This window comes from Microtus oregoni, unplaced genomic scaffold, assembly GCF_018167655.1.
Source record: "Microtus oregoni isolate MIOR12 unplaced genomic scaffold, Mior012 000028F_ref0000031, whole genome shotgun sequence".
Classification (NCBI taxonomy): Eukaryota; Metazoa; Chordata; class Mammalia; order Rodentia; family Cricetidae; genus Microtus; species Microtus oregoni.
In genome coordinates, this window is record NW_024543087.1 from 16,892,720 (window position 1) to 16,918,807 (window position 26,088).

Sequence of the window (26,088 nt, forward strand, 5' to 3'; positions counted from 1 at the left end):
TATAGCACTATTTCTTGAAACTTGGCTCTTTGTTGAGATCTCAAAACTCAGACTAGTGTTTCTGTGTGAGCTGTATCTGAGCCTTACCGTGCTGAACTCTAGTTGCCATTGCTTCTGTCCCACTTACTAAATGATAGTGCCCCAGGAACCAGAATGATTGTGCATTTTATTTCTCAGAGCTCACTGTGGCCCTTGGCACATGGTGGGTTGTGAAGATAACAATAAAAACTAATATTATTGAGCATTTCCCAAAAGCCAGGACATAGTGACACTACAAAGGAATGTTACCACGACAACTATGTCACAGATAAGGAGATCTGAATTTGGAAAGGTATATATCCAGAACTCTGTAGCTTGTTATGTCACAGGAGATTGTCAAATGGAGAGCAAAGTGTCCCTATCAGTTCTGCGGAGATAATAATATCTCCATAGCCTTCTGTCATTTAGTTTTGTTGCCTGATACAGATGTTTTAATAGGTGAATGTGTCTAAGGCTTCTTATAACAAATTTGTGGACTTTCACCCCCACCCTGAGTTTCTAGACCTTTGGATTTAGACAGACCTAAATACTGGATTTTTAACAAGATCTGTGGTGAAATTAAGGCTACTGACCCAGGGACCCAGTCTACAAACATTTTGGACCCCAATGGACCGCTGAAGCATATTGGTACCCTTTGTATCTCTGCTGCTGCAGGCTTCCTCCCTGCTTTTGCTCTGTTCTAGCCCATACTAACTACCTCTGTATATGAAAAGAGATTAATTGTTAATATCAGGCCATTTTCATAGGGAGTTTGTAGCTACCTCACTGAATTAGAGTTAAACATGGCTCTGGATTAGGAGTGAGAAATGTTGGCTTCTAGACTCATCAGACTATTTTTAGTTATAATTCAATCGTATGGTCTTCCAGTCAAGGAAAGAAGCTTGTTGCATGGTTCACCCTTGTTCTACTGAGGTTGACATTATTTGAGTTTGAATGAGCTTTATTTCCTTCAAAAACTTTCAGGATAAAAGGCTTCACTTTTTGTCAGTGACTGGGCCCTGCCCTGGGTTACTGGATTCCTCAATTGTGTTCCTATTCTCCAGATCTGTAGATATAGTCTATGTAAATTACTTTGAGTGAATTTTGGTTTGTTTGCTTGCCTGCCTGCTTTTTCGAGACAAGGTTTCTTTGTATAGTCCTGGCTATCCTGGAACTTCCTTTGTAGAACAAGCTGGACTGGAACGCTCACAAAAATATTACTGCCTCTGACTCCCAAGTGCTGGAACTAAGGCTTGAATGGATATTTAAAACCAAGAAATATTTGAAGCCAGTAGAAAGGCTCAGATAGTCTAAAGGTTTCCAGGACCCACACAGTAGAAGGAGAGAACTGACTCCTTGCAGATTGTTCTCTAACCTCCACCTATAAATCCCAATCACACACAAAATTATAAATATTAAAAAATATATAAACAGCTGGGGGGGTGGCATACACTTTTAATCCCAGCACTGAGGAGGCAGAAGCAAATGGATCTCTGTGAATCTGAGACCGCCCTGGTCTACAGAGTAGATCTATGACAACCAAGGCGAGAGAGAGAGAGAGAGAGAGAGAGAGAGAGAGAGAGAGAGAGAGAAGAAGAAGAGGAGAGGAGAGGAGAGGAGAGGAGAGGAGAGGAGAGGAGAGGAGAGGAGAGGAGAGGAGAGAGAGATATTTGGGAGCATTGCAGAAAAATTGTAAGAGTCAGGTGGCAGGGAAGACTGGGCATGATAGGCCTGTTACATTCATGAACTCACAGCATCAATGGCTGTCTACACAAGACCTATATAATATAAGATCAAGCCTGTCAATTTTCCAACATGGAAGAGGAAGTGGCTTATGAGTCTGAGTCGCACTCCATAGCTGAGGAACTATTGGTTGGTGGCTGCTAGAAAAGGGAGAGTCTGTTTACTTTAAGGGTGTAGCCTAGAGCCCTGGTGGGGTTGAAGGGCACATTCTCCTTTAATTCCAGAGGCAGAGGTGTAGTGATATTTTGTTTGTGTTTTAACAAATAAAGTTTGCTTGAAGATCAGAGTGCAGAGCTAAACCTCTAGGGGCCAGAAGTGGTAGCACACACCTTCAATCCCAGCACTCTGGAGTTCAAGGCCACTCTGGGCTACACTAGGTTGATCCAGTCTCAAAGAGGAACAGGGCCAGGCAGTGGTGGCTCACACCTGTAATCCCAATACTTGGGAGTCACGTGCCTTTAATCCCAGCAATAGGGAGGTGGCAATAAGAGTGATATGACTGGGTGGAGAGAGGAATAGAAGGCAAAAGAGACAGGAGCTCATTGCAGTCTGAGCAGCAGTCAGTCTGAGTATGCAGTCTGAGGACAGGATTGTCCTTTTGGTCTGAGCATTGGTAGAGGTAAGAACTCTAGTGTCTGGCCGCTCTGCTTCTCTGATCTCTCAGTTTTCACCTCTCTATCTGATTCTGAGTTTTTATTAAGAACAATTAGAATTCATGTTGCACTGAGGCAGGCAGATTCTGAGTTTGAGGCCATCCTGGTCTACAGAGTGAGTTGCAGGACAGCCAAGGCTACACAGAGAAACCCTGCCTCAAAAAACAAAAAAACAAACAAAAAAAATGTAGCCTGATAGGTCACCTGTGCTCCAGAGGATGACCCCACGTCCATACATATATGAGTAGCACATTGGGTTTAATGGATTATTTAAGGGAGGGACCTAAGGGATGGATCCAGAAGTTCTTAGGGGGCAGAATGGAAAGGTGAATATGATCAAAATAAATTGTATGTGAATATGAAATTCTCAGAAGATTAATAAAAATACTGTATCTTAAAAAGAGGAACATTTGATGAAGGCCTCTCTCTTTTAGATCTGAAATATTTTTTTCTGAAGGAGTCTTCATCTTTAGCTCTTAGATAGGAAATGGTTATCTGAAACATTTACATACATAAGTCAGAATGAAAAGCCTTCCTAAGCAAGGTGCCAAGTTTGTTTATTTTCCTTTTGTTGCTAATAGATTTTTTTCTCACATACTATATCCTGACGATGGTTTACCTTCCCATTTGGACCCACTCCAATTCTGTCTCTTATTAGAAAATAATAGGTTTCTAAGGTTTATCAATAAAATAAGGTGAAATAAGCTGTAATAAGGTAAAACAAAAACTAACACATTACAGTTGGACAAGACAAGCAAACAGAAGGAAAAGAGAGACCAAGAGAAGGCAGAAGAATCAGAGACCCACTCGTTCACACATCAGGAGTCCCATGAAAACACTAAACTGGAAGCCATAATATATATGCAGAGAACATGGTACAGACCAATGCAGGCACTGTACTTGCTGCCTCAGTCTCTGTGAGTTCATATGTGTGTGGATCCTGTTGATTTAGATAGAGAGCCTTGTTTTCTTGGTGTCCTCCATCCTCTTCCAGAAGTTCCCTGGTCTTCAAGGGAAAGGATTTGATGGAGATATCCATTTAGGGCTGAGGATTCAAAGATCTGTCACTCTCTGTATGATGTCTGACTGTGGTCTCCATCTTTGTTCCCGTCTGCTGCAGGCAGAAGCTTCACTGATGCTGAGCAAGACCCTGACCTATGAGTGTAGCAGAATGCCACTAGGAGTCATTTTATTGCTAGAACAGCTTTACTATAGGTCCCTGGGCCGTCTAGTCTCTGGTTCAGAAGACAAGGTTTTTCCTGATACATGGGCCAGACCCTGTCTTTGCTGGGATTTACTTGCAACTATGATAATATATATATATATATATATATATATATATATATATATATATATATATATATATATATGATAGTTTTCCATGATCCTTACATAGGCATGAGACTGGAAATTTTCCTTCTCTCTCTGAGCTTATTTGAGCTTATGAAGTCTCTGCTTCCTTCTAGGTGGAGGCTGAGCTGATTGACAAGCTGGACAGCATGGTGTCAGAAGGGAAAGGTGATGAGAGCTACAGGGAACTCTTCAGCCTGCTGTAAGCTGCTCCTTCCCCAAAAGCCCCATGTTGGGAGAAGGGGCAGTGTGGGCCAGTGAAGGGTAGAGACGAGGCCTTCACTGGATAGACTTCAGAGGTTGGGTGCCAGGAGAGACCCAGTTATTTTCTCTGGTGGTGGCAGTAGTCACTCTCTATCTATAAGAAATCAAGTGGGGTTGGGGGTTTAGCTCAGTGGTACTGGGCTCAGTCCTCCGCTCTGGGTGTATGGTGTTGGTGTTAACCTGGTGTTTGTGGCTTTAATCCCAGCACATGGAAGACAGAGATCTCTGTGAGTTTGAGGCCAAGCCTGGTCTGCAGACCAAGTTTCAGGACAGCCAACGCTACACACAGAGAAACCTAGTCTCGAAAAACACAAAACCAAAAAAAAAGAAGAAAGAAAGCACTCTTAGGGATTGTCATGGTTAACTGAAGATGGATGAAGCCATGAATAATTTCAGCTCCTGGGTTTGCTACAAGACACCATTGTATAGCTTCATAGCATTCCCTACATCCTGGCGGACGAATAGCCCTAGGGACTATTCAGTTTAGGGTTCAGTTCTGGAATTTCTGGGAGGCAAATTATGCATTCTCTTCCAGGAAATATTGCAGCTTGATAAACACTGCCCAGGTTATTGAATAAGCCGCACAACTCTCTAGGCCATTTTCCTTTTTATAAAATGATCTGGCTATACCAAATGATACCAAAGTTCTCTCAGACCTATCATTTTTTTTATTGTGAGTTAGCTAGCAAATCCTTGCTTTATTTTTTTTCCTCCGTTTATTTATTTATTAAAGATTTCTGTCTCTTCCCCGCCACCACCTCCCATTTCCCTCCCCCTCCCCCAATCAAGTTCCCCTCCCTTGTCAGCCCATAGAGCTATCAGGGTTCCCTGCCCTGTGGGAAGTCCAAGGACCACCCACCTCTATCCAGGTCTAGTAAGGTGAGCCTCCAAACTGCCTAGGCTCCCACAAAGCCAGTACATGCAGTAGGATCAAAAACCCACTGCCATTGTTCTTGAGTTCTCAGTAGTCCTCATTGTCCTCTATGTTCAGCGAGTCTGGTTTTATCCCAGGTTTTTCCAGACCCAGGCCAACTGGTCTTGGTGAGTTCCCAGTAGAACATCCCCATTGTCTCAGTGTGTGGGTGCACCCCTCGCAGTCCTGAGTTCCATGCTCGTACTCTCTCTCCTTCTGCTCCTGATTTGGACCTTGAGATTTCTGTCCAGTGCTCCAAAGTGGGTCTCTGTCTCTGTCTCCTTTCATCGCCTGATGAAGGTTAATATTCAGGAGGACAGACCTATCATTTTAATAATTTCTTTTTTAAGTTGATAAAGGCCATCAGGCCTCATGAGACATTACTTAGAATTTTGCAGTATATAAAATGTATTGATATTTTTATTTAAGAATCTGAGTTATTTATATTAGCAGTTACTGCAAAAGTACCATTGGCTATGTCAGATCCATAATATAGACTTAATCATAGAAAATTAGTACGTTTAATTAAAATATAATTGTTTCATAACATAATTTCTTTGTGTACTCTATTAATCTTATCATATCAAAATGTCAAATTTAACAAAATTTATAGGCACTACCAGTAATTTTAAACATTTTAAACTTCAAAAACTTTGTAAGTTGACTTGTAGACTTGATGCCGACAACACACTTGCAAGGGCTGCAGCGTGGGGATTGTCCTCCCCTTCTTCTTAGAAGTTGTGAGACTGGGCTCAAGGAAATGCTGGCACAGCTGACCAGCAAAAGGCACTTCTGAAGGGAGGACCAACAGCTACAGTTTCAAGAGGGGAATTCTTTCTGGTCACTATGTCTGCTTTGTTCCTTGATGAGTCATAAGAATTTTATTTGAAATGTCTGATGAAATGTATTCATCTTCCAGTGTATCTCTTTTAACAAGTGTTTCCAGTTGTGGAAGAAAGATATTGAATTCTCTTTGTTGGCTACTAGCAAATGACTTTATTACAAAGAAAAAAGTTTAAAAATAGCTCACAATTAACTAATTACCTCTCCAAATTGTGTTTGTAAATGCTTTTAAAGTCAGTTTGAGACCTGAGATCTACTGATACCATGGAGCAGCCTTTCATAGTTTTAACTTGGGGTGATGTTTTGTAGGTTTTGGGGTGATAAAAATGTGTGTAGACTAATTTAGAGAAGATTCAGTTAAAGGAGCAATCAGCACTTCCCATGCTTGTGTGCTCATAGAGCACCTCTTCCCAATGTCCAGGGAACAGTTAGGAAGTAGTGCAGTGTCCCGTCCACACAAGTTAATGCTAGAGCAATGTGATCACAGAAAGCCTCTCTTTCCCTGAGCCTCTGGCCCAGGTATCTGTTCTGAACAGGGAGCAGTGAATGTAGACAAAAGGTGTAACAGCAGTCAAGCTGTTTGCGTCCCCAGGGCTGGTCCCCAGTCAGCCAACTCAAGATAACTCTTCAGAAGGCAGAAAGAGAAACGTGCTTTTAAAGAATCATAGAGTTGTGTGGGGTGAGATCCAGACCTAAGCTCCTTACTAGAGCAAGAGGAAACAATGCAGGTGATCCCCTCCTGGAAGACGCACATGGGATGTCAGCCTACCTTAAAGCCAGGGAGTTTGAATATTCTTGGACAAACCAAAAGCTGCCTCAGAGTGACAGAAATATGATGTTATCTGATTTTTTAAATGACCTGTCCATTAAGCTTTTGTCTTTATCACGTGTTTTTTGGAAGCTTCCCTTGACCAAGGCGATGACAGAGTATAGCTCCCAAATTTGTTCTCTGTCCCTCATATTGGGCCCCTGAGGCTTGTGGGGATCTTTGATTTATGGGAAGAGGTAGTTTTATGTGTTTACTGAAAATGCATCTCACCATGTCTCTTAGCTCATGTGTTCCTTAGAATAGACCTTACAGCATATGCCTCTCACCTCCGCCTCAGTGACATCTTTAGGAACATGAACAGGGAAATGGGAGATATGTTTATTTGATGCTGCCAGTTCAATAATATCCTTGTCTTTGCTTTCTGCTGCATGGAGTAGAACCCAGCTGTTTGGGCCCTACCCCAGGTAAGACTACAGTGTGGCAAGTCTCCTGTCTCCAGATGTCTCACAGCCTCCACAGGTTCTTGGCCCTCACTGTTGTCATCAAGGAAGGCTCATGAATTATGTTCTCTTCTTCCAACAGCCTTCTGGAGAAGGTTGAACAGGAAACATGGCGTGAGACTGGCATTTCCTTTGTTACCTCAGTCACCCGCCTCATGGAACGCCTTCTGGACTACAGGTATTTTCTTAGTTTGAAACCTTTGTAAACTCTCCTCTAATAAAGTATTCTCTTCTACACGGATATTCACTTGACTTTAAAACTTAAGAGTGCACCGGGGACTGGAGAAATGGCTCAGGAGTTAAGAGTACTTGATGCTCTTGCAGAAGGCCTGCTTTCAGTTCCCAGTACCCACATGACAACTTATACCTAGCTCTGACTCCAAGTCAACAATATCCAATGCCCACTTCTGCCTTCTGTGAGTACCAGCTACACGCATGATACATGTTCATATAGGCAGGCAAAACACTCAGACACATAAAAATACGTAAGTATTAAAACAGCAACTGTCAGCCAGGTGGTGCTAGTGTACCCTTTTAATCCCTGCACTCAGGAGGCAGAGGCAGGAGGATCTACGGCTTGATCTACGGAATGAGTTCCAGGGCAGCTAGGGCTGTTACACAGAGAAATCCTACCTTGAAAAAGCAAAACATAACAAAAACAAAAGAACAAAATAAAACCCTGCTGGGTATGGTGGAACATGCCTTTCGCCCCAACACTCAAGAGGCAGAGGCAGATAAATCTCTGAATTCCAGGCCAGTCTGGTCTACACTGGAGTTTCAGGCAAGGCAGGCCTATATAGTGAGACCTCATCTTTAAAAACAAACAAATGTGAGAACTAGGCATGGTGCTGCACAGCTGTAGTCACAGCACTGGGGAGGCAGAGGCAGAGGCAGAAAGAGCATGAATTTAAAGCTACCCTGGCCTACATAGCAAGACCATGTTTTTAAAAAACAAAACAAAACCAAAAACCACTATACTATGTCATAGCATAGGGAGACTGTTCTGGTGCCATGGGTTGTTGGGGATCGTCTGACCAGTAGCAGAATACCTCTCCTCAGGTATAAGTTAGAGCTTCTTGAGATCCCCCCAAGATTGAATGTACCCAAAAGGCATCCCAGAGTCATCTGCCATATGCCCTTCCATCTAGAAAAGTCAGAGCTCAGAGTAGTAGACACAGCAAGAAGGGAAGAAAACTGTCTCCAGAGCAAGCTGGGGAGCCGCTGTAGTTCCTCAGCCATTGGGAGATAAAGGAGGAAATGTCACCTGGTACCAAAACATGACCAAGGACAATTTTCATTTGCTTCTCCATGGACTGGGGACACCCTTTTTCTCACACCTATATTCTCTTGTTAAAATCTATTCCTGTCCCCTAATCCTAGCCATGGGAACAGATTAGAGGAAATGGTTTGTGAATTCTGGGATCTCTGTTATGTTCAGCCTGAGAATTCATGTGGAATTAGAATTGTTTTGTGAAAGCCTACTTTCCTAGTCCTATCATAACTGCTGAATTGCTCTAAAATCTTAATTATGCTCTCAGTAGGTCTTAGATAGTCGCTAAGAATATTTTCTGGAAGTCAAAAAGATGAGAATAAATAGGACGATAAAGGAATAAAACCAATCCCAAGCCATAATGCCACAGATTTACAAACCCCTGGATTAAAAAATAGGATGCTCAGACTTTCTCCAGTTACTTCTGAAAAAGAAAGCACTGCCATTCAGAATACTCAGATGTCAGTACATTGACTTCACCATGGAAATGGAATTCCTATCCCAAACATCCCCTCTTTTCTGTAGCACAGGGTTTGTGTAAGCTTCTGTCTATTTTACTAGCGCCTTAAAAGGTCACAGATGGCCTTTGTCAGCCATTTTTAAAGCAAAAGGCTTCCTTCTTACATATCAGGTCCCAGCCTTCTCTTGTACCTGCCATCAGACAGAAAAGAGATGTGGGCTAAAGCTTGCTCTCTTTCCTCCCTCCTGTCCCCCCTCTCTCTCTGGGTTTTTGAGACAAGGTTTCTCTGTGTAGTTTTAGAGCTTGTCCTGGCACTCCCTCTGTAGACCAGGCTGTCCTGGAACTCACAGAGATCTGCCTGCCTCTGCCTCCTGAGTGCTGGGATTAAAGGTGTGTGCCACTACCACCCAGCTATATCTTTCTCTTATTCCAATATTTACTGAAGGTTGTTAATAGTCACCACCATCTATCTGAAAGACCCAAAATCAGTCCCTTAGACTTAAAGACCTTCTTTTAACTGACTGATTTTCTTTCTTTCTTCTATAAACAAATGAAACTCATGGCCAGAACTAATTTCATTCTCCATGTCTTGTCTCAGTATGGTATCTGTAAAACAAGTACACAATCTTTTACATGTCTTCAACATGAACGGGTCTTTGCCCTATGTCCTTCCAGTCCCCAGTGTTCACACACTGCTTTCTAGCTCCCAAGTATTGCTCCTAGTGAACGTGAAGAAAAACACCATGATTTTTTTTGGTGGTTCTATCTACTAAAAAAAGGAGAAGAAGAAAGGAGAAGACGAAAGAAGAAGAAGAAGAAGAAGAAGAAGAAGAAGAAGAAGAAGAAGAAGAAAAGAAGAAAAAGAAAGAAGAAAAACTACCATGTTAGTGTTGTGTATGCATTGCCTCTAATCTCATTTGTGTCCCTGAAGGATTACTCTTGCAGTTATCAATGAAAAAGTACACGTGAAAAGTTCTGTTGCCAAAGTTGAGCCAAGTTGTAGCTGATTCAAAGGTTGTGCTCTAGATCACCATCCATTTTCTTCTTCATTGATCTCTTCCCTTCAGGTTTCTTTACACTGTGTCATTTACTTAGAATAACTCCCCAGTCCAAACCATCAGAGAGGCTTTCCCAAGCCAAGAGCTCACCTGGCTTTCTGGGTATGCTTCATTTGCCATCTCTCTGACTCAGTTTGACAGAAAAGAGCCAACTCCTTGAATCAGGATACTTAAACTTTCTTCTGGTACTCTGCTTATCTCTGACAGGTACACAGTAAATAATGATCAATCAAATGAGCTTGCAAGGGAGACTATGCCAAAATCAAGAAAATCTTTTCCTTTACCCAAGAACTTAAACAGTTATTGACAGTATATGTGTGTAATATATATATATGTATATATGACATTTAGATAGAAGCTATATATAAAATCTTAATTTTTTTCTAGTAAGTTGTGGTCCTGCATGACTTGAACCTTTGGTGTGAGTCCTATTTTTAGACTGGCCAAACTTCTAAGAAGTCCTCTTCAGCTTTGACAGTAATATCTTAACTTTATATGAATTCTAGACTAAGGTGTGGCTTCTAGTTCACATTTTCCTATAATATGAAACTTGCCCCCTAAGAATAACTCTCTGCCTCCCTGGGAACTTGAGAATTTGGCCATCTGCCTTATAGACAAATCCCTCTGTACTAAGGAGATTGGTAAGGGGCACTTAATACCTTGAGGATACATCTGGACTATATACTCTGCAACCAGAACAAGGAGTTCAACAGAGATCTTTTAACCCCAGGATTGGGTACAAAGCTGAGAAAGGTCTTACAATACAGTCCTCTTCTGTTGAAGGACTTCCTATTCAAAGGCATTCTACTTTCAGAACTGACCATGCTGATAGTCCAGTAATGCTGCTGTTTTATGTATTGTCCCAGGAGATACCACTTCATATCAGGGTCACATCTATGTTCTCTCTTTCAGGGACTGCATGAAAGGAGAAGAAACAGAGAACAAGAAGATTGGCTGCACTGTTAACCTAATGGTGAGAGGACACAAGTTCTTCCTCCTTCCCTCCTGATTACAAAGCCAGGGTTTTTGCTGGCTGACTGGAGCTTGGAAATGACCTTCAAAGGGGATATACTCTTGCATCTTAAATATATTTCATTCTCTTACAGAACTTTTACAAATCTGAGATTAACAAAGAGGAAATGTATATCCGATACATCCATAAGCTTTGTGACATGCACTTACAGGCTGAAAACTACACAGGTGAGTCAGAGAAAGGAAAGAACTATGTCTTCCCATTAGGACAGAAATGGGAACTATACAGAGAAAGGCTTCAGAATGATATCTGCCAGATCTCAGCAGTGCCGGGTCCCTCACTCCTTCTTCCTGACATGTGTTCCATACATGTCCTCTACTGTCTGGGACTGTTCCACTCACCTCTGTTCCTCTCCATGTCTCTGAGGACTCGAGAGTAACTTCCAAATGCTTGTGCAGCAGGTTCAGAACATTTAAAGTTCTGTCACTCCTCAGAAATATAAGTTTGCTTATGTCTAACAAAGCTGAAAGTAACCAAGATTGTAGCAAAGGAATGCCTCCTTAATCCTGGAATTTCTAGAGCTCACTGGTAGATCTGGCTCCTCTGCAACTGCACGCCAGCTCTTACACTGAGCTCCCAATACAGAGTGTGGACAGCATTAATCTTCTTGACAAGACAGATGTGAGCCTTTCCTTTATGTCTACAGTCTATGCAAAGTGCCTGTCATGATGTTTTTTCTGAGAGCATCTCTGAATGAAGAGGAAGGATGCATGCATGGATGTTCTGTGTGATTCCCTTCTTCCATAGTCCCCTAAAGAGCCATCTTTTCTCCTGTGACCAAGCTCTGTTCTTTTTGTTGTTGCTGTTTTTTTTCTTTCTTTTTTTTTATTACTTTAAAAAAATACCAATCCAAATTCCCACTCCCTCCCCTCCTCCCATTCCCTCCACACACCCTCCCACCCCACCCCCTCTAATCCTAAGAGAGGATAAGGCACTTTGCCTTGTGGAAAGTCCAAGGCCCTCCCCACAGTATTTATGCTGAGCAAGGTATACATCCAGAGAGAATAGGATCCCAAAAAGCCAGCACATATAGTAGAGACAAATCCCAGTGCCACTGCCAGTGGCCCCTCAGTCTGCCCCAGCCATACAACTGTCAACCACATTCAGAGGGACTAGTTTGATGCTATGCTTGTTCATTCCTAGTCTAGTTGGAGTTGGTGAGCTCCCATTAGCTCAGGCAAACTGTCTCAGTGGATGCACCCCTCATGGGTGCTACCTATGCCTTGCTCTGATATTCTTGCTCAGCTCTTCCTGGGCCCACAGAGGAACCCCTGAGCCCTATGCTGTCTATCCCTGCAGAGGCTGCTTTCACCCTGCTTCTTTACTGTGAGCTACTGCAATGGGAAGATAGGCCACTACGGGAGTTCCTACACTACCCATCCCAGACTGAGTGGCAGCGGAAAGAGGGACTGTGTAGGAAGATCATCCACTACTTCAACAAAGGCAAGGTAATTGTCAGAAAGCAAGACCTTCAGCCCCTCAACTTCTACTGTACTGTGTGACATCTTTGTGATAGCTGAGGTTGGTGATAGGTATCTAAGTTCATCATGTATAAGTTTGAATTAGTATTTGGAATCTGAGAAGAATAAACTAAATTAAATATCATGTAAAGTAATGTTTCTAAGTACCCAAGAGAAAGAAAGTACAGTAATAATTGAGAAGAAGATGAAAGTATAGTTCAGTGGTAAAGAACTTACGCAGCTTTCACAGGGTCCTGGTGGGTTCAGTCCTCAGCACCACAAAAAGAAAAAAAGGAAGGCAATGAACAGTTGCTTAGAATGAAGTTCACTGCAGCCTTCTTCAGGCACCTGTTAGATGGGCCTCTTGCTGTAACAGGAACTGCATCACAGGAACAATATATATTCTCCAAGTAGGCAAAGATCATCTGAAGCCTAAAGTTATAGTCTTTTCATAAAAGAAAAGTGCTGGGCCTACTGCCAGATCTTTGACAGTTCCTTTCTGCCTGATTGCCATAATTTTTCTTAACTCAATTGATCCCTTTTCAAAGGTTCATAATCCCTTTATTAACTTATTAAAGAAGTACTGAATAGCTATCATACCTGCTATTGTTCTAGCATCTGAAAATAAAGTACATAAGCATAGCTTTCTCCCTTATGTAGTTTATCTTCTAATATAGACTAATAAATACAACAAAAAAGTAAATATATTTTTAAGAGATAACATAAAACAGCAGACCAAAATATACTAAGAAGTACCTCTTCTAAAAGCAGTCAAGAGAGGCATAGAAACTGTTGGCAGCGGCTGCTTGTTCATTTCCTGGACGCTCAGACCTGAAGTAACAACACAGAAACTGTATTATTATAATACTGTTTGGCCTATTAGCTCATGCTTCCTACTGGCTAGCTCTTATATCTTAAATTAACCATTTCTATTAATCTGTGTATCACCACATGGTTGTGGCCTACTGGTAAGGTTCTGTCTGGCATCTGACATCTGTCTCTTGCGGCAGCTACATGGCATTTCCCTGACTCTGCCTACTCTCTCCTCCTCTATCTGCTTGGAATGCCCACCTTGCCCTATTCTGTGCTGCAATTGACCCAAAGCAGATTTTTTATTAACTAATGGTATTCACAGCATACAGAGGGGAATCCCACATCAAGAAGATAAGACAGTCCTGTCAGAGCCGGCTCCAGCCATGGTGCTGCCCAGGGTTTTGTAAGTTGGTTTTGTAAGGAGGCTCGGGACGTGGCGCAGGTCCCGATGGCGGCGGCAGCCCTGGCGGCGGCCGACCCTGCACCCTCGGTGCCGCGGGGAGTGGTGGCTCGGCGTCTCGCCGAGACTTCTACTGGCTGCGTTCCTTCCTGGCCAGAGGTATTGCTGGGTGCTGTGCCAAAACCACAGTTGCTCCTTTGGATCGAGTAAAGGTAATTTTATTACAAGCTCACAACCACCATTACAAACATTTAGGGGTACTCTCTACACTGCGCGCCGTTCCCCAGAAAGAAGGATACCTTGGACTGTATAAAGGAAACGGTGCAATGATGATTCGAATCTTTCCCTATGGTGCAATCCAGTTCATGGCCTTTGAGCATTACAAAACGTTCATTACTACAAAGCTGGGAGTTTCTGGTCATGTACACAAGATTAATGGCTGGATCCATGGCAGGCATGACAGCGGTCATCTGTACTTACCCTCTTGATGTCGTTAGGGTACGTCTAGCCTTCCAGGTGAAAGGAGAGCACACCTATTCAGGGATCATTCATGCATTCAAGACAATTTATGCCAAGGAAGGTGGTTTCCTTGGATTCTACAGAGGTCTGATGCCTACTATATTAGGAATGGCTACATATGCAGGTGTTTCCTTTTTCATCTTTGGGACCTTGAAGAGCGTTGGGCTTTCCTATGCTCCCACCCTGCTTGGCCGACCTTCGTCTGACAACCCTAATGTCTTAGTTCTGAAAACTCACATCAACTTACTCTGTGGTGGTGTTGCTGGAGCAGTCGCACAGACGATATCGTAAGGGTCTCAGCTTCAGTTGCCAAGTCATTGTATTCTCTCTCCACAATAAAATAGGACTTAATTTTCATAAGTATTAATTTAATACTTTTCAGATATGCTTTCATCATAAGTATATTTATTATAGGTCATTGCATGCCAATAGTTGATTATGTGAACCTGGATCCTCTCAGTTTCCTGTGGATTCATTAGAAAAAACTCAGGAGAATCCTTTAAATATGATGTTCATTTGTTCTCATCAATTTGCCCACAGGAAGTTTCTGGAGTTTGAGCTATTTATAGTGTGTGTATGTGTAAAAAGCCCTTTGCATTAAAACTTTTTTTTTCTGAAAAAAAAAAGAAGATAAGACATTTGAGCAAAAACTAGAAAGCTCTGCATGAGCTACAAAACAGCAGTGTTGTGTGTTACTCTATATAAATTGGTTTTGAAGATTGTGTTCCTTTTAATACATGAGTTGGAGCTAGCCTTTTATTTTAGTCTTTCATATGTTCAGTGTGGACTTAACCATTCTTAGAATGCCTGAGGTGCTGAAGCCCTGTTCCTCTCTTTTATCCAGAGCTGGGAGTTTGGAATCCCTCTGTGTAGAGAGCTGGCATGTCAATATGAGAGCCTCTATGATTATCAGAGCCTCAGCTGGATTCGGGTAAGCTTTGTCTCTTCCACTGTATGACTGATCAAAGACTCCTAGGCTTCTGGCATCAATTTTTAAGTAATGCCCAAGGCTCTTAGGTTATTACCATGGACAGAGACTAGATTTCTGCCCTTAAGATACTTACTGTCTGACTGGAGAACAAAAACACATACCTGATAGGTAGCTTTATTATCTGAACCCTAAAAGCTACTTGTATTCAGGGAAAGAAGAAGACATGATAGAATAGTGATTTCTATATGTGTGTGTGTGTGTGTGTGTGCGCACACGCGCACGTGCACATGCGTGCATATGTGCATGTGTACAACCTAGTTTCTTGAAGAAGTTTTTCATGAACTTGTTTTGTTCAGTGACATATAAATTTTTTTAATTTATTATTTGTGAGTGTGCATGATATAAGGTAGGCATGCATGATGTGTGGAGTGAGGTGACTACTTTGTGGAGTTCATTCTTTCCTTTATCTTTACATGGGTTCTGGAGAGCAAACCCAGATCACCAGGCTTGTGCTGCCAGCAAATGCTTTTATAACTCACCAGCACCTAATACTGTAAGAACTTTCCCCACTGCATCTTGTAATTATTTAAGCACTTTGTCCTTGCTCCCTTCTTTAGAGCAAAGTATTTAAAAATCACATTAAATGTCCCATGGATTTTGAAAGTCTTTGTAAAGTCAGTGCTATCTTCTAAATCACAATATGTTCTTATTTCATCATCAGAGAAAAAATAGTGGTTTCAGAGTATCATCTACTACACCCCTGTCTGTGGCTAAGGCATTTGAGCTAAGACCAGAAATCTCTGGTCTAGATTAGAATTTGGGCATGATTCTCTAAAGTAAGCTTTTTGGCTGATGTTTGAGGGCTACTGACTAAAGATGCTTAAATTTGAAGCTAGAATAGCCATACTGAAAAACTTGCTGACTTTGTAATGTTAAACATGAATATTAGTTATCTTTTCAAATTGAAAATCTCCTAAATTGGAACCAACATCAATGATGTTCACAATTAAGGCTGCCTAACTGTGGTTAATAGTATCTTAATTCCAGTGAATAAGAGTAGATGCAGATGGACTGACATGCAGTGGTAGTGAGAGTTGCTGGTAGACAGCTCCCAGCAGCCCTAGTCAAGGATCAGATGGTGTAGCAAGTGTCAGTCAAATCATGTTAAATATTTACCTCTCAAGTTCAGGCCTCAGATCTCCATGGATCTGGGTCCATGCCCAGGGAAACTATGGAGAGCAACCTCACAGGGGTGCAGTAGGCAGGCTTGTAGATGACAGTGAAGGACAGAGGGCTTTCTTCCTCGATGATGCAGTTGCCTGGAGAAGCTGCTAGTATCTGTATCTAGGGGTTTACTTCCTTGTTTCCTAGATTGAATTACCATGACCTGTCTCTAGCAGACAATGTCTAGTTGAGCCTAGCAGAACTTGCTTTGGATAACAACCACACCTTTATTGTTAACAGAAAATGGAGGCCAGCTACTATGACAATATTATAGAGCAGCAACGCCTGGAGCCTGAGTTCTTCCGGGTTGGCTTTTATGGCAGGAAGTTTCCTTTCTTTCTTCGGGTAAGTCCATTCAAGTGGTCACAATAATTTTAAGTGTGTGTGATGGGGGTAGTGGTGATGGTGGGTAGGTAGTGTATTCTTTGTTGGTATATACACATGTTCACACATGCATACTAAGGTCAGAGGTAGATGTCAGGTGTCTTTCCTCCATCACCTTCCACTTTATTTTTTTTAAGATTTATATGTATTATTATTATTATTATTTTAGTTTTTCAAGACAGGATTTCTCTGTAGTTTTGGAGCCTGTCCTGAAGGAAGCTCTTGTAGACCAGGCTGGCCTCAAACTCACAGCCTGTCTCTGCTTCCGGAGTACTGGGGTTAATATATGTATTATTTTTAAAAAAGAGAGAGGGGGAGGGAGAGAAGGAGAGAGTATATATATAAGAGTGCACATGCCTGCAGAGCCTAGAAGAGGTCATTATAACCCTGTGTGACTGGAGTTACAGAGAGTTGTGAGCTTTCTGATGTGTGTGCTAGAAAATTAACTCAGATCCTCTGCAAAAGCAGTAGGTGCTCTTAACTGCTAAGATATTTCTCTACCTTCTTCACTTTTGAAAGCCTGAAGCTCATTAATCCCATTAGGCTGTGTGGCCAGTGAGCTTCATGAATCTATCAACCTTCACATTACTGGTGCTAAGGTTAGATGTGCATACCTCCATAACCAGCTTTTTACGTAGATTCTGGGGATCCAAGCTTAGGTCCTCATTCTTGCACTACAGGTACCAACTAAACCATCTCCATAGCCCACAAGAACATTTATATTATACATGTACTTCACTTAACACCTGGATACTCGCCTTTCAATTTCCTGTATTTTACTGACTACTTCTTTCCAAAGAACTGATCAGTTAATCAAAAAATATTTGCCTCATTTAACAGTACGGTCACCTTCAATTCTATCTTAATCCGCAGTATTATTCTGTGTTTACTAAGAACGTGTCAGGAAGTGCCTAGTGCCTAAAGACTCCTAGAGAGGGACTTTCCAACTTCTGCCTCCAGTGCTTGGAACCTTCACTGTAACTCATCTTAGCCAATAGCATTAGTGGAGCCCTGATCTTAACAGTAGGCAAATCTCTTGGGTGTTTGTCTAAAATGGTGTGGTTTTTTTTTCCCTTTGAATGCACTGTAATTCATATAGGCGGGATGAAGAATTGTCGTTGACAGGCACTTAGTTCTCAGGTCCCTGTGAGAGTTCTAAGATCTAAATTTAGCTACAAAAGACTAAGAAGCCATTTCCATGACACAAGATAACAACAGCAACTTCTCTCTTTCAATGGGAGAAAAATGTCCAAATTAATGATCTAGAATGTACACTCACAGTACAGAAGGATAACTTGTTCATACATCTGGTGACAGTAGGTAAGCCATTGTGAAGTAAAGGGCAGAATTTCATCTTTATTTACAATTCACTGCAATATATGACGTTATGCATAGAAATAAGAAACTCATTCAGGGTCAGGCTTCATATCCTATGTATAGTTTGGAACTACTGTTCAAATACAGTTTAACTTTTTTAATGCTACAGTAACAAACCACATTATAAGAGAATTGTTAAGGCAGGAATCATGACGCACAACTGTAAACCCAGCATTTTGAAAATGGAGGCAGGAAGATCTTAAGTTTCAGGCCAGCCTGCACTACACAGACCTCATCTCCAAAAAAAAAAAAAATGTTGTGTTAAAGGAATAATAGGAAAGACTTAGGTTAAATATCATATATAATACAGCAGGCAACTTAATATCTCAGCTGTAATATTTAAGTTTAAGGTGTTAGTAGTACTATCCTGAATTTGGAAGGTAAAGCATTCAGAAGTAGTTTCTGACACACTTTGAGCCTCTTTTTGTTTGGTTTTGATTTTTGAGACAGGGTCTCACATTATGCAACCTGGCTTTGAACTAGTTATGTAGCTGAGACTTTGAACCTGATCTTGTGCAATGCAAACCAAACCCAAGACTTTGTTCATGCAAGGCAAGTGCTCTATTAACTGAGCTGTATCCCCAGATCTTGGACTTATTCTACTCAAGAAATATTTCTCAATTAAGCTTGATAACATCTTGTTCATAAACTTATTTTATGGCTTTAAAGAGCCTCAGTCTTGTCTAAGCCTCCATATATTTTTAAACCACTATACCAAGTTTCTCTGTAGGCTGAAAGATAATTGGAATAGTTCAGAATAACGAGTATGTTTTGAGAATCTTTCACAGTTAAAAAAATTCCTTAGTTGGTCTATTGAGGCACAGTAAGTGGAGCATCCAATCTGTGCAACCCTTCCACCACTCATATGGTCACAGCCTAGACAGTTTCCTTTTGTATCTTAAACTCTGCCTTATAGAGAATACCAATGAAAAATGAGACTAATCCATAATGTATAAATCTTGTTCCTGGTCCTGACAGCCATCTGTGATGCTCAACATCGTTCCTGTCGCTTCCTTCTGAACGTTATTGGTTTAGGGTTAGCAAGCTGAGAAATATGGCAGGTAGTCCTGCATCTACCATAACTTAAGTCTGCTCATCTGTTCCAGAAACAATGGTTTCATAGCTTTTAGCATGGGAGTTAGAGTTTGAAATTCAACAAATCCTAGAAGCTTCCTAAGTGAAAACACAACTCCTGTATACATGGCCATTTCATTGTTTGGATCATAAGCAAGGCAGGAAACATCCCAGCAAAGGCTTCTGCTTCTGGTTCTTCATGATGCAGGAGATGAAGTAAAAGTAAGAAAAATGTGTTCAATAGCATCTAATGGGTGTGAAGGATTCTTAAAGGGACAAGTATTTGAAGGTGTCCAGGTAGGATTATACCAATCCCACAGATGAAATACAGTGTATCAGGAACTGCAGCAAACTAATAGTGGACCAAGCACAATTGGTAAGCGTGTCTAAGAGAACTAAACCACCACCTGCAACATTTTCTACAGTCCATATATAGCTGGTTACTAATGTGAGCCTGGAAAAATGCCAACAGAGTTAACCACAGCATTGGTCTCTTCTGATTTCCCATAAGCAGTGCTAGCACCCAAACAGATTCAAACAGAAAGGGACTGTAATCAGTTCTGCTCAAGAAGGACACAAATTTTGAAATCAACCCTTCCTAGATTATGTTGCCATGGGGACTTTTCCCTAGAAAGCAATTTCCAGCACTCGGGAAGCAGAGGCAGTGCAGTAATACGGGCGGCGGGGCTGCGTCCCCAGCACCCCAGCCGCCCGCACGGCTAGCTTTACCCGAAATAACAACACGCAAACAGTATTCATTTAAACACTGCTTGGCCCATTTCTATCTAGCCTCTTCTAGGCTAATTCTCGCACCTGGACTAGCCCATGTCTAATATTCTATGTAGCACAGCTAGGTGCGCTTACCGGGAAGATTCTAGCCTATGTCCATCCTGGGTCAGAGCTTCCTCGCGTGCATCTGCCCAGGAGCCAGGAGCATGGCATTTCTCTCTCTGGGGCGTCTGCTCCCGAGAGAAGAGCTGTGGAGTCTGAGCTCACTTCCTCTTCCTCCCAGCGTTCTGTTCTGTTTTCTCCTCCCACCTATCTTCTAACCAATAAAATGGGCCAAGGCAGTTCCTTTATTAGCCAATGACCTTCCTTCATCAAAGCAGGCAATAAGCAATATCTGTTGTCTCATGTTTCTGTCTCCCAAGCAAGAATACCCTATCAGGTTTATTTAGGCTCACTTTCACCTCCTCAAGTACATGTCACAGAACATACAACATCTCAGATTCTTAACTCGTTTGGACTCTTACTGGCGCTTGCCAGTAAGAGTCTGGCTCTTCACTGTGGCTGCAAAGGTCTGCAGTAATGGGAGAAAAACAAAGAATGTTAGGAAGTAACACTTGTCAGCCCATCCCTCCTGCTTATAGAGAGTAGTACCTGTTAGCTGGTTGAAGCATGCAGATTTCCCTGGCTTAACCTCTTATCTTCCCTTCCTTAAACTGCTCAGTTCAGTGACAAGTGGAAGTAGATGACACGGTGCAAGTAGTGGCAGCTAGATCTTTTTGTTGGGATGCTTGTGTTTGTGTACAAGTGACAGAAACCAACAGCCAGCCTCAAGGTCAGCACTTCTGTACCTTCCTCTTCCTGGTCCTTCCCCTAAGGTTTAGCTACTCCTCACCACCCCTTCAGCTCACTTAGCTTGGTTTCTTTGGGTTGTCTGCCTCCCCCACCTCACAATTTTGATTATCTACTGATCTTCAAGGAGAAAGGAAAACATCCAGCCCTCCTTTCTTAGGAGAATTCTTGTTTCTCTTCACTTGATTTATGAACAGGTCCTTGTGGAGATTATGTGTATGTTAGTGGATGTTGACAAAGCCAGTGCTTTAAAGATGTAGTCAGCCCTCTATGTCCATGGGTTCCACTTCTGCAGATTCAACCAACCAAGGACTGAACATACTTGGGGAGGGGGGGATGTCACCTCTACCAAATGTATACAAACTTGTTTTTCCATGTTGTCATTCCCTAAATAATACAGTAAAACAACAGTTTTATAGAACTTATATTCTGAGGCCGGGTGGTGGTAGTACACGCCTTTAATCCCTGCACTTGGGAAGCAGAGGCAGGCAGATCTCTGTGAGTTCGAGGCCAGCCTGGTCTACAAGAGCTACAGAGAATCCCTGTCTCAAAAAACAAAAAACAAAACAAAAAAAAAAACCCTTACATCCTGGTATTTTAAGTACCCTAAAGATGATGTGAAGTATACAGGAAAATATGTTCTGCTTATATATGAAGTTATATCTTTATATAAGGACTTGAGCTCTGCAGTCTTTGGAGTCTTTACTGGTAATAGTTTTCCATTCTGATTCACCCACATATGTAACTCAGTCTTACTCGAGATAAGAATAAGATAGGTTGAGGTCCCCCAAAGCCTTACCTGTGATCAGCTCTGCCCCACAAAGTGTATAGCTGTCCTTAGGATGCTGTGCCCCTTCTTCTGTCTCTCTTTCTTTTCTTCTTTACCTCCCCTTAAAACTCCCCCCTTTTCACAAAGACATGTCAAAAAGGGATCCTGATGTCAGATGTGACTTGCTGAAATGGCCTGGTGAGCCAGCTAGGTGGGCAGTGTGACTCGTAGGTTTTTAAATTTTTATTTGTGTGAGTGTCTGCATCTGTGTAAGTGTGTTGGTATGCGTGCACACACATAGAGGCCAAAAAGGTATGTCAGGTGTCCTCCTCAATCCCTCTTTCCCTATTCCTTTGGGGTAGGATCTCTCCTGAACCTGGGTCTTACATGTTTTCCACTAGGCTGGAAGACAACAAACCCCGGTAGTTACCCTGTCTCTGCTTACCTCAGAGCTGCGGTTACAGCTATGTTTGGGACACCCAAATGTTACATTAGTGCTAGGATGAAGGGGCGTGGTCGATCGGTATTTAGAATTAACCAGACCAGTTTAATATAATAGATTCAGCTTTTAATAAACAGAAGAAAGGAAACTTACAAACCCTGGGTTCCAGCCGTCCAGGAGCGCAGGGAACAAAAGAGGAAGAGGCAAGGGCACCTGGATGTTTTATCTGTTTTTCTGTGGCCCCAGGGGGACACACCCTAAACAGAATGTGATTGGCTGAAGTTCCCCATCATCTCCCCCTTTGTCTAAACAAGATCAAACCAAACCCAATACAACTATATACAATAGGAACAAATACCAAATATAAAATTACAAACAACAAACAATATTAAGCAAGAAACATAACAAATGTTTTACTAAGCATTTTATTTCAAGGAGTCTAAATAATGTAGAGGGTAACTACAATTATCTAATCTTTAACTCCATCAAAGATCTGAGAAGGGAACTAATAATACTTAACAAACAAGAGATATCCACAATGTGCAACAAATGAAGGGGACAACTGATTACCTGGCAATCACCCAAAGTCTCGTTTGCAATGTTGAGGCAACCAACTTTGGCTAAGGCCTAACATAACTGACACACCATTTTTAAAGGCAAGGAATCTTTTAGAACTATCTTACCCTGTCTTGGCAAGATAAGACAATCCTGTTTTTACCCTTTTATGGATACTCTGTATCTCTGTCAGCAGTGGAGGTATGGGCTTTTTTTTTGCCCAAAGGCCAGTTCTGTCAAGAAGAAGACAAACTCCAAGTGGGGTGTCTTTGGTGCTCAACGTTCTCTTGGGAGTAGAGCAGTGTTGCCAGGAGTGATCGTGTCTCATTAGCACGGAACTCTAGGTTAGATTAAAGGCCATTTTTTACAGCTCTTCAAAGAGGTTGAAGATTATACTATCTATATTAAATATATTCTCTATGTATCTAAAGAACCTTATTAACCTAAATATAAATATGACAAACATATAAATAATGTAATCTTCAATACCTATCTAACTTGAAGACTAAGAGAATAAACAACTGTGCAATAAATGAGGATAATGACCTTCAAATGTAAACAGTGTATATTATTACATAAATAATATCAGAGGTAGAAATGTACACTGTAATATGGTAAATATATGTATATATATATCAATACAATATATATATTAATACATAACAGATGTTTTCAACAGAGGTAGAAGCATACTCACATACAATATTTAATATACTTTAACTTTTGTATCAATATATAAGAATCAATACCAATATAATTTTCTAAAAACAATAACTCACAAATACCAATATTCCATCACCAATTAATCCCCCTTTTTTAATATAATAGATTCAGCGTTTAATAAACAGAAGAAAAAAATTTACAAACCCGGGGTTCCAGCCATCCGGAAGCACAGAAAATAAAAGAAAAAGAGGCAAACACACCTGGATGTTTTATCTGCTTTTCTGTGGCCCCAGGGGGACACACCCTAAACAAAATGTGATTGGCTGAAGTTCCCCATCACTAGGATGTGAGCTCTGAGCTCTGTTCCTCGTGGTTGTGCAGCAAGAGCTCTTAAACCATTGAACCATCTTTCCAGCCTCCTCCTAGCACATTTGATGGGGCTTCTAGCTACTCATACATGACCAGCTGTGAGGTAAATAGAGCAATAGGAGCTAAGAGTGTCTTGTTTACAAGGAAACTTTAGCCCATAAAGAGAAAAACGAAGACCTAACCCAAACCAAATGTGTGCATGTCTGTAACCCCAGAATTCAGGAGGCTGGGGCAGGAGGATCACCTATAGTTCAAGGCTAATCTGGACTGTATATTGAGACTAAGAAAGGTAAGGAATGAGAGAAAGATTGGCACTTGTTCTACTTATAGAGAGAATGATATAAATTTTTTCTGCTGACATGTTTGCAAAGAAATTTGCTGCCAAAAGGATTTATCAAGTTTAATAAGTAATAGATATCAATAGTACAATGTTTAGCTACACATGATCACTCCCAATTTAAAATTTTCAGCACTCGTGGCATTCACTTTTTAACACACACTTGCTAGTCTCCCCGGCCACCTTCTCACCAGTTCTACAAACATACATTATTTCAATCTATGCTTTCTCGTAGTTTGGCTGTTACCATATGCAGTTTGCTTGTTCCCACTCTTGTATAGCAGACCAACCAAGTGGGCCTTTCAGGGCTTTTAAAAAATTTTACCTTTCCCAAGTAGAGTATCCCTCTTTCCCCCAAGTTTTTTTTTTATATTTTAATATTTTATTTGTCATTATTGTCTTTTTTATTGAAAAAAAATTTCCGCCTCCTCCCAGCCTCCCATTTCCCTCCCCCTCTTCCCACTCCTCTCCCCCTCCCCCCACTCCTCTCCCCTCCCTCTCCAGTCTGAAGAGCAGTCAGGGTTCCCTGCCCTGTGTGGAAAGTCCAAAGTCCTCCCTCCTCCGTCCATGTCTAGGAAGGTGAACATCCAAACTGGCTAGGCTCCCACAAAGCCAGAACATGAAGTAGGATCAAAACCCCGTGCCATTGTCCTTGGCTTCTCAGCAGCCCTCATTGTCCACCATATTCAGAGAGTCCGGTTTTATCCCATGCTTTTTCAGTCACAGTCCAGCTGGCCTTGGTGAGCTCCCAATAGATCAGCCCCACTGTCTCCGTGGGTGGGTGCACCCCTTGTGGTCCTGACTTCTTTGCTCATGTTCTCCCTCCTTTTGCTCCTCATTGGGACATTGGGAGCTCAGTCCGGTGCTCCAGTGTGGGTCTCTGTCTCTATCTCCATCCATCGCCAGATGATCACCATAGAACCTTCATCTGGCGATGGATGGAGATAGAGACAGAGATTCCCCCAAGTTTTATACATTCTCCCTAGGACTGCAACACCACAGAACAACCATCTCCTCATCTGTCCCTCTCCCTTCTCCACTGTAATTTCTCTTAAGACAGGGACTTGAGTACTGTGCCCTGTACCTGTCCCTAGGAACAAAGGAGGTTCCTAGGGTATATTTATGCATGAAAACTGCTGCTATGTAGAAATGGAGTCAGGCACATGCAAGGCATAGAATGTACTTTCATGTTTTTGGCAGAACAAAGAATATGTGTGCCGTGGTCATGACTACGAGAGGCTGGAAGCCTTCCAGCAGAGGATGCTCAGTGAGTTCCCACAGGCCGTTGCTATGCAGCACCCCAACCATCCTGATGATGCCATCCTACAGTGTGATGCTCAGTGTATCTTTTGAAATTTGGTAGAGTGGGAAAGGCCGGGATCCTGAGATGTAAGTCCCACCACCAACCATTCCTCTACCTTGTGGCTGGCTTTCTATTTTTATTTAGGTTACCTGTCATCCCAAATCTAGGTGTAGCTTTACCATTAAACCCACATTTAGCAAGACACTCAGTCCTCCTAAGAAGCAGTCGCATGCCATTAACCATGGATGACCTCATAAGTTATAAGCTTGAGCTTCAGGGACTGATGGTCAGGCTAGTTACCCTCATGAGTTTAGTCTCTACCCTGGACTCTACAGGGCCAGGCCAATCACTGAATGAGGCGATTATGGTCCCAACAGGGCTCTTGGCATGGGCTTACCACCTATGATGCAACCTGCTCTACTTTCCTGTGCAGTTTTTGTCCCTTGTCTTTGTTAAGTTGCCCGTAGCAGAGTGCCATGGGGGAGAGGGAAGTAAAGAATGCCTATGACTTGATGGCATTTGGAAGTTTCAGTGCAAACACTGGTCCGCCCCTCACTGCCCACTTTACACAGATTTGTTGGAAGTTATATGCTCGTCGTCATGAGGCAGACTTGTTCCAGAGAGTAAACGGCAAGTAGACACCCATTCATGTTCTCTTCACAAAGACCTCAGGCAGAATTTTAATTGAAAGGTTGTTTTGACTGGGCCTGTTGACATATGCCTGTAATCCCAGTAAGATACCAAGTTTAAGACATGTCCAAGCTACAGGGTAAATTTAACGTTAACCTGGGTAGTTTAGTGAGACCCTGGGTCAGAATGCAAAAGGGACTAGAGATACAGCCCATTGAATAAGCTTATCATTCCCATCCCAAAGCCTTGGTCATAAGCCCTAATGCCACAATCAATAAATAAATAAATAAATAAATAAATAAATGGATGAAAGAAAGAAAGAAAGAAAGAAAGAAAGAAAGAAAGAAAGGGAAAGAACTGAAAAAAACAAAAATAAAGGAAACAAA

At 41.9% G+C, this 26,088-nt stretch overlaps 1 protein-coding gene and 1 pseudogene across 4 annotated transcripts in view; both read left to right on the plus strand.

Annotated features, from left to right (window-relative positions):
• Window positions 1–26,088, plus strand: part of Dock3 (dedicator of cytokinesis 3) — a 465,111-nt gene that overhangs the window by 414,934 nt on the left and 24,089 nt on the right. For all 4 annotated transcript variants that reach the window (XM_041676723.1, XM_041676726.1, XM_041676724.1 and 1 more), the window contains exons 33-41: window positions 3,881–3,966; window positions 6,991–7,017; window positions 7,136–7,231; window positions 10,754–10,814; window positions 10,948–11,041; window positions 12,174–12,322; window positions 14,911–14,997; window positions 16,462–16,566; window positions 24,970–25,111. In XM_041676723.1, coding sequence (XP_041532657.1) covers window positions 3,881–3,966; window positions 6,991–7,017; window positions 7,136–7,231; window positions 10,754–10,814; window positions 10,948–11,041; window positions 12,174–12,322; window positions 14,911–14,997; window positions 16,462–16,566; window positions 24,970–25,111 — 847 coding nt within the window. The remainder of the gene's footprint in view (window positions 1–3,880; window positions 3,967–6,990; window positions 7,018–7,135; window positions 7,232–10,753; window positions 10,815–10,947; window positions 11,042–12,173; window positions 12,323–14,910; window positions 14,998–16,461; window positions 16,567–24,969; window positions 25,112–26,088) is intronic.
• On the plus strand, window positions 13,596–14,357 carry LOC121464508 (annotated as a pseudogene).